At 38.9% G+C, this 9022-nt stretch overlaps 1 protein-coding gene and 1 long non-coding RNA gene across 2 annotated transcripts; one reads left to right on the forward strand and one right to left on the reverse strand.

Annotated features, from left to right (window-relative positions):
- Nucleotides 1–1027: 1027 nt before the first annotated feature.
- ckmb (creatine kinase, muscle b) lies at nucleotides 1028–4603 on the reverse strand. The gene is made up of 8 exons (XM_048264946.1): nucleotides 4458–4603; nucleotides 2906–3110; nucleotides 2644–2798; nucleotides 2429–2561; nucleotides 2167–2338; nucleotides 1936–2059; nucleotides 1619–1808; nucleotides 1028–1498 (listed from the first exon to the last, which is right to left on the reverse strand). Exons 2-8 carry the CDS (start codon nucleotides 3090–3092, stop codon nucleotides 1320–1322), a joined length of 1140 nt encoding a protein of 379 aa, XP_048120903.1. The 5' UTR covers nucleotides 3093–3110; nucleotides 4458–4603; the 3' UTR covers nucleotides 1028–1319.
- Nucleotides 4604–4717: 114 nt separating this feature from the next.
- On the forward strand, nucleotides 4718–7292 carry LOC125308431. The gene is made up of 3 exons (XR_007195879.1): nucleotides 4718–4812; nucleotides 5299–5388; nucleotides 6986–7292. It is a non-coding gene; the product is annotated as an uncharacterized LOC125308431 (long non-coding RNA).
- The last annotated feature ends 1730 nt before the right edge of the window (nucleotides 7293–9022 follow it).

Here is a 9022-nt window from a genome sequence, read left to right on the forward strand (position 1 = left end):
TCCTATAAGGAACGGTCTCCTTTTTTCAATACCTCGCAAGCCATGTGACCTAGTAACTCCAATCCAATGCAGAATAGTTATCCTATATGGGACTCATCAGGCACACCTCTTTTTATAGCCACTGCAGGGGCGCAGGAGATATTTTGAAAATGAGGGGGACCAAATTGTGAACGCAAACCCATAGTGAGATTAGATTTCCAGATATCGGATCACCACCTCTGGCCCACTTTCGACGAAGATAATACCATTGCTTGTTTTCAAAATATTTTATAAAACACTGTGAGATGAGCACAACGCCAGATCTGCCCTCAGACCAGCTTCTTGATATGTGCCACTTATAGCCACTGTATGCACACTGTATTTTATATGAATATTTTAAAGAATATACATTATTTCCCATAAGGAATGGTCTACTTTTTTCAATACCCCCCAAGGCATGTGATATAGTGACACCAAGCCAATCCTTTATGGGACTAATCAGACACACCTCAAATTAATATAACTTTTTGCACATACTATTTTATAGTTCCTATTTGTTTCCTATAGAATGCCTTCCATATAATAGTAGATGCAAAATATTATTTCATATTGAGGTGTGTCTGATAAGTACCCCATAGCAAAACAGTTCTGTATTGATCTGTATTGATTGAGCAAAAAGCTGTTTTCCATAGGAAATGAATGTGATTCTTTAAAAAAAAAAAAAAAAAAAAAATACAATAGTTCATGCAAAATATTATTTCACATTGCCATGTGTCTGATTACTATCACATAGCAGAACAGTTCTATGAAGAGAAGTGTTGTGCGTATGGTGTTTGATAACTGACGGACAACTTCCATTCAACAACCATGAAATAGTGCTTAGACATCAAAGACAAATTGCATACATAAGACAAATTGCATACATATATTGATACACGTGGCCCTCTGACTGTCTTAGTTTTAGCAGTATTTGCTACACAAAGGTTTTTTTGTTGATTGCTATTAGAACCATTTGAATATAGGAAGAGACACAGGGCATTAGACAATATCTGTTAAATGGGGCTGTATTTATTCAATTACTTTACATCCAAATAGAGTTAAACTTAGGTGAACACATAGTCAAGGGTGTCCATCTGTGTAGCAGTTTGATCCCAAGATGTTACAAAAAGAATGGGATGGGGGTGACAGAAGAGGAATAATGAGCGGACTGACAGAAACTAAGGAAGAACAAAGCAGTGGCATGGGTAGAGTGTCTTTTGAAATCATCAGGTGCTTCCTGGTTGCTTCCTTGTCTGATGTCTTACTTATTTTGAAAATACAAAAGATGCACTACTTCCACTTTACTTCTGAGCAGGGATCATGTCATCAATAGACTCTCCCTTCTCTAGCTTCTTCTCCATTGCAACCATGAGCTTGACTCCATCTACCACCATCTGCACCTGTGCTACCTCTGAGGAACCCAAACGGTCAGCATTGGAGATGTCAAAGACTCCACCTACAGAGGCTGTGTCCACACCACCTGTACAAATAAGACATTACTTAAGATGTATATTCACCAAAGGAGTATATAGTTGGTCATTATTTCTATCAAGGATACATCTACTCTAATATGTAAATCTGTGTGTGTTTGAGGCAGTACCTGTGCCACGTTTCTGCAGACGCAGCCTTTTCAGGATCTCTTCAAACTTGGCATGTGTGCTCAGCTTGGGCAGCTTGACATGGACACCACCACGCAGGCCAGTTCCCAGATTAGAAGGACAGGTCAGGACGAAACCCAGATGCTCATTCCACATGAAACCATGATTGTGTTTCTTGAAGATGGTCTCAATCTAAAACAGTTAAGGGCACATTTTATCATTTTTACCTTATAGAATCATTCATATGAATGTTAGTTGCCCTGTCAGTTGGAAAGAGTAAAACCTTCAGAAGTCTTTAATGCAGAACTGCCTTATTTACCTTTTGCAAACCAACACAGAAGCGCTTGAAAACCTCCTTCATGTTGCCTCCCTTCTGCATAGAGATGACACGCAAGTGATCCTCCTCATTCACCCACACCAAGAAAGTCTTGTTGTCATTGTGCCTATAAATATGAAAATATGAAAATATGCATAAAAAATAAACATTATACACACTAGCTGCAATAGTGGCACGCTGCTCTTAGCCCTTTAAGTGACATGTTGTAGTTACCAGATGCCTCTACCATCAGGCCAGTCACGAGCCATTCCAGCACACGTCAGCAGTGGAGAAACGGGCTTGTCAAACAGGAAATGATCAGCGATCAGCTGATCCTGCTCAGCGTCAGTCATACCACTCAGTGGATAGTACTTGCCCTTAAACTCACCATCCAAGCTAGCCAGAGCTGTGAAAAGACCATAGGACACATTTCACTTGAGTGGAAGTTGTATCAGACTTTGTTGTAACTTTTGAAGAGCGGGAAGATTGAACTCACCCTCAATGGACAGTTTCTCCACAGCTCTCCTCTCTCCACGGCTGTTGTGGGGAGGCAAGGTGTATCCCTTGATGCTACGGCCTGTACGCACACGGCTGGACAGTACATAGTTGGGGTCCAGATCATCACCTCCCTAGAAAATAAAGGGAGAACTGTTCTCTCATATTGTTCTTTCATTGTTGTTATGGCGTGTAACATTTAAATGGAAAAGATACCTTCAGGTTCTCAAAGTTCAGGTCAGTGGCGTGCTTGTCAGTGGGCTTGTAGCCTCCATGACGGTCAGAAATGATGGGGTCAAACAGATCCTTGAAGACCTCATAGGACTCCTCATCACCAGCAACACATCCCACAGTCATGATAAAGGGATGGCCTGTGTGAGTCATGGGATACATATTTAATATGTCTAATTGAGTTTTTTTTCTTGTTATTTCCTCCTAAGGTTCTAGCAGAGATTTTATATAGCTTAGGTCTGTTTACCTGGGTTGTCTACACCAGTCTGGATGCAGTCATCCAGGGTAAATCCACTAGGGGTGGACTTGCTCCTCAGCTTCTCATACAACTCCTTAGTCAGCACCTTGGCCATATGGTTGTTGTGCTGGGAGAGGTCTGGGTACTCCTCCTCCGTTTTGAATTTCATCTTGTGATCATTGTTGCAGTTCTTCATGATTGCGTTTCTTACAGCCTATACAAAGACAGGGGCAAATCACTATGAATTCACCTTTGAAAGAAAAAAAATAAGAGAACACCATACTAGCATCATACAATTGTGAGTATGAGCTGAGAAATCCAAAGCTGTTCAACCAGCAGCACAAGAACACCCTCATACCACTGGCCATTGTTGCTTGTAATAAGGAGACCTGAGTAGTGCATGCCTGGTATATTTGTGAGAGGCTTTCCCGTGTTCTGGAATATTGGTGTATTTCTCAAGACAATTCTGTGATGTTATTACTTTAGACCAACTCAATCAGCACAATTCATTAATCACTTAGTTACGTCCTTGTCCTAGATACAGGCAGAAAGAATGGGCTTTAAAGAATGTATAAGTAATAAGTCATATTACATAAAGCATAAAATATGAAGAACATGAAGTCTGCTATCACTACTTGGTTACTTTGATTACATTACAAATTGTATTACAGTTTTTACAAAGACATTACACATTACATCACCTGAAGCTAATTAATCTCTTCTATTTATCTATATTTGTAATTCATTATATATCTTACATTAATGAATAATTTCTTGTGTAAATAATAATTTCTTGTGTATACTTCTTTAGATCTCGAAAAAGTATGTGTTTTACTATTGTACTATGTAATGGAAATATGAAAATAGTATAATATCTTAAATAAATTAAGTACTTCCCTCTGTTATTTTACAATTGAAGTAAAGGTTAAAATAAAGTGTCATCCGCTGAGAGACACACTGACATACAGCCAACAGCTGTTGATATTTTTAGCACTGCCACTTGCCTACACCATTCACAAGGAATACTTTGTACTCTTGTTTGGTCACAGCTATGCAGTTAAAATGTCTAGTTCAGTAGGTACTACATAGCCAGGGATGTTTCTCTATGCAGAACACCTCTCCAAAAATCATACTACACATCAGAAAATAACAAGCAATAGAAATGAGTGAGAAAGAACAACCACTACTTCAATCAAATACAAATGCCACCACCAAACTTCATTAATGTCACAGCCACCTCCAAACAAAAAATGTCGACACCACTGAATATTTGAAAATGAAGATTGCTCACACAAACTGTTTGTCCACATTAGTGTAATGCTATTGAAATGTCATAAAGGAGAATATTTAGAATGGTTTGGGATGCAACATAATTAAGATAAAGGCTCAAACATTTAACAATAGTCTGCCCAATACCATCAAAACAGTGCTTCATTTCCACAGCACTCAGAACTGGAAAGAATGGAAAGTCTTCTTTTTTTACTGTGCTTATCACACAGTGTCAGCTCAGCATAGAATAACCCTTTCCCACCCTATCATGCTGAGTCACTAAGTTGATTACCTGCACGAGAGAAAGGAAAGAGGTAACAGTCCTTGGGATCAGATCCTGCTCACCAAAGCCAATGTAGGGGTTGCCCAACTTTGTTAGATGTCGACCCTTACCTTAAATACCCAGACCTGCTTGCTTATTGGCAGACCTGCATCTATTACCTCACTGCTGATTGGAGAGCTTGTCTCTTTGATGGCTGATTTAGGTTCTAAAAGGCAAGTGCCTCCATTACAAAACTCGAGAAGGGACACCAGCTGTGCCCAACCCATAACACCACCCTGTCTTATTCAATTACAGGGAGGGGTGGGGGAGGGGGTGTATGAGTATAATGCGACAGAAATTCACATGGACACACTTCCACAGCTCAGTAAGTATTCACAATATATAATTAATTGGTAGCCCATCAGTACATTATAGATTTTGTGGTCTATTGAATGTGGTTGTTTTACATAAGCCTATTTTCAGTTACTGATTAACCATGCAACCACTTCTTTGGATATTCTCTCTATGTCCTGCTTCAAGTATAAAACAAAAACGAGAGACAAATTGACAGATGACTAGACCAACATAACAAAAAGAACATTTCCTCATGTTGTGCAGGCCCCTGACATTCAGTGGATGTCAGGGGTAGCATAAACTATTCCCACTAACCTGGGAGTGTACAGTATGCAGTATCTAGGCCATTATCTCTTTAATGTTAAAGGTGTAACTTTTAGAACACCAGATGCTCGTCTTTACAAATGCTGTTGAGCAAAACAGTCTGTATTCTGTGGTTGGCCCTGCATCACTAATAGTTGTCTGTCTGGTACATCTCTACCTTCACATTTCTCTGGCCCCATCTGTCTGGTCATAGGCTGGTCCTCAGGCTGCCTATGCCATCATATATTTCAGTGGAGCATCAGTGACAACTCGGGACTCTGTGAAGTGTAATTTTCATGAGAAGGTACTGGTTTTCTTATATAGGCTTAATAGTGTGTGATAACTTCAGCCGGGTCATACTCTTGTCTAGATGCACTGGTTGGATCATAATCGTCTTCACAATTAAACTTGTGGGTACAAAACATACCATGGCTGAAGTATATTTCCTAAAATGAGGCCTTTTCTCTCTGTCAAACTATTTTTTGTGGGTGTGTGACAGGTTGTAAAAATCAAACCAGAATTTTAGCAGTTTTTGGCACAGAGGATAAGTAAACAAGTTTAATTAAATTATGTTGACTGTCCATTCTAGTAAGAAACAAAGCTTGAGGGCACACAATTTCATATTTCCCAGTGTCAGCAAATTATTGTGTTCAAATCTGTAAGAGTAGGTGAAGGAGAACAATATGAATAGCCACAGACATTATGTATGTACAGTATGAAATCGTCTGCCTGCTTCTGATTATGCCCCCTTTAATGCTTGCTGTGTGGGGGGTTAGGCCCTGGGTTCTGTAATGTGCCTTTCAATAGTTATTGGCCCTAAAACAAATTGAATTGAACTGTGTTGCACTATCTGACATACTCACAGACTACTCCTGACAAAGAATCCTTAAGCATGAAGACAGATCAGTAAAACCAAGACTAAACCTCCTACAGTAAATTACAGATAAAAATGAAAAGGTGTCTTTTTGCAATTAATGCAGTTGCTTCACAGCTCAAATACCAAGGGCTTAGAGGGCCACTTATAGTGAAAAATTACTGGAGCATGTCTTTCATGCAGAGACTGAGGAGGGAAACCAGCAATATAATTTGTAAGTAAATAAGAATGCCAAAAGTTAATTTGTAGGGCAACAATTTGTGGTATGCTTATTTACTCTGAGGAAAGTGTTTTCACGTTGCTTCTTAGTCTGTTTTGTTTTCATACCTAGCTCTTACTTTCAAATCACATGTTGCAGCACTTGCCATGATAACAGAATCCATAACATCAGAATAAAAGCCTGACAGCTGTTCCCGTGGCCCATCTGAGAGGATCTCCAAAACACTATAGCATATTTCAAATTTTCAAATTTTGAAATTTTACCATTTTAAATGGTCCAGAAAGCATTTCCAAATTACAGGGGTAAAGTTGGGCCGCAGTTAGAGACCGTAGGTATCAGTTTAACAAGAGTTGGTGTGCAGTGGTTTGCATATTCAACCCCTATGAAAGTCATCACTATTTTCTGGTTTACAAAAGATATACAGAAAATAAATACATTAAACACTACTACTAAATTGAATACTTTTGCCATTTTCCATTATAAACCTGTGGGAAGCCCCTCAGCACTACCCTTCCTGCGCCCTTGGTCTGGTTTCACAGCTATTCTCTTGCTCTTCAGGCCCCACATGACTTACCAATTTAGCCCTTAACCATGTTCTTTTGCCCCTCCCATTGCCCTTTTTGGCTCCATACTTGCACATGACATCAAAAACTTTATGAAACTGATTCATTTTATTGATCCCATCACAGTACACCAATTTTTGTTTGACAGGTTGATTCTGTGACAAATGTTTCAAGTCATGAAAACTTATCCAATAGTATAGCTGTTCATCCAATCTGATCATAATGTGTATGTTTTGGTTGTAAGGACCAGTGTGCTAAAGAAGACTGGGGGAATGACTAGGCCCTAACACTATCCTCCTCCAAAAATAGCCTGCTGTGGTATTCCAAAGCACCACCTGCCAGACTGGCGAGTGTTGGGGACAGTTATGTAAGTGTTAATCCACCAACCCAAGCAACAGGATCCAGTGGGGAGTGGCGACACAACACTGCAAACTGAATGACGGGGAAACCTCATGTCCAGATAAATCATGTGTGTGACCATTGTATACAACACAACACACACACACACACACACACACACACACAAACACACTTGTACATATTCTATTCATCTATTCATCATCAGTTTGACACACTAGTCAGTCAATGAGGCAAGCGTTCTGAGAACTTTTTATAATTGTATAAATGCTTATTTAAGCTATAACTTCTGACCTTTTGGCTCTATTCGCGGTATTTTGGACCCTAAAGGAATGTGCACATAATTGGGGTTTCTTTCAAGAATCTCCATTTTTAACAGTGCTGCTGCTCATTGGGTGTTTGACTAAGGATCACTGAGTTACACATTTTGAATCTGTCTCTTAATTGTTCTACCTTACATCTGTTTTTCAATCATATTATTGCATGTACTGTATTTTTTAAACATTTTTTTTAACTATGGCCCTTTAATTTACTATTATTCTTTGCTTTTCTTTAGGTAAAGCAGATTGAATTACCCATGGGTATGAAATGTGCTATATGAATAAACTTGACTTGGTTTATTCTGGTTTAATCTATAACTGCATTTTACCTTGATCTAAGTTATTAGGTGCGTGTTTGAGTGGGCAGAGTCAGGCCGAAGTTAAATTAAATTAAAGATCGATAGTTAGGTCAGAATTTGGAAACACTGGTTGCATGTGATTGGTTTATTCAATTTCACTTCACCGGAGACTTCCCCCGGAGTCCCTGCCTTGAAGTTCCCGCTACCTATATCGCCGTCGAACTCAGGCCCACTGTGTCTTCAGATTTTTTTTATCATCCACTAGAGGGAACTTTATTTCTGTGCTGGCCGAGTCTTGACACAGGTGAGGTTTAAGGAAAGATGATAATGGTTTTATTGCAGAAATGCACAAATAAAAAGACCATTCCATAGGGTTAGGTGCTGATACTCTGCTCAGAGTTTTTCTCCATTTTAGTCTGTGCAATGTAAGCTACATTAATCGTGATGTCTCCTAAATGTCTTTTTATGATTAATTGCCCCCCACCCTCCTTTACACAATTGCCAAGCCTACATGCTATGTATTCCTTTATCCATGTGAGCCTATGTTATTTTATAGGCCTAGAATTTCTTTAACTGTGTAAATAAAATGCAAAGATTTGTTATGTACAAAAATGGACCACCATTCTGCTGTTCCTGCTCTTTAAGGTAGGCTAAGCATTTCTTGTAGGCTGTTTATCTTTTCATTTTCATAAAAACACATACATGCAGAACTGTATGTTCCCCCATAGGCTGTTATGTTCCGTTATGTTTCATTGTATGTAACATTCAAAGCAAAGGCACATACATTAAACCTGGATCCCTGAATCACTTAGACCATCATGGGTAAATTGTATGTAGCCTAATATTTTGACTATAATTGTCAAGAGTTTAATAGGCTAATTAATTAAATCACCATGACCTAGATGGTGTAAAAGTAGTATTCTGTATCTATTTATTGAAGATGTTTTTCTTCATTAGTTGGCATAATGTGTCTGTGTAGGGCTTTGAACAACAGTTGTTGCCATTCTTGCATCATTCCGGTCAGACTAAGGAATCTGATAGTTCTGGTTTCCAAAAATGAAATCTAAATATTTTGCAAAGTATTAGCAGTAAGAGCGGAATAGTAACAGTAACATTATAAGAGTATAAAATAAGTGTATAGTATGAACAGTATAAAGAGCAGTAGAATATGGCTATGTATAAGTGTAATTACAGTACAGTATGGTCATTTATAAATAAATAGAATACTATGGGTGGGAGGGGGCTATTGAGGGGCAAATGTCCGTGTCCTTGTTGTCCCTCAAGGTTGTCATGGTCGTGGCTGTG

This window comes from Alosa alosa, chromosome 15 (assembly GCF_017589495.1).
Source record: "Alosa alosa isolate M-15738 ecotype Scorff River chromosome 15, AALO_Geno_1.1, whole genome shotgun sequence".
Classification (NCBI taxonomy): Eukaryota; Metazoa; Chordata; class Actinopteri; order Clupeiformes; family Clupeidae; genus Alosa; species Alosa alosa.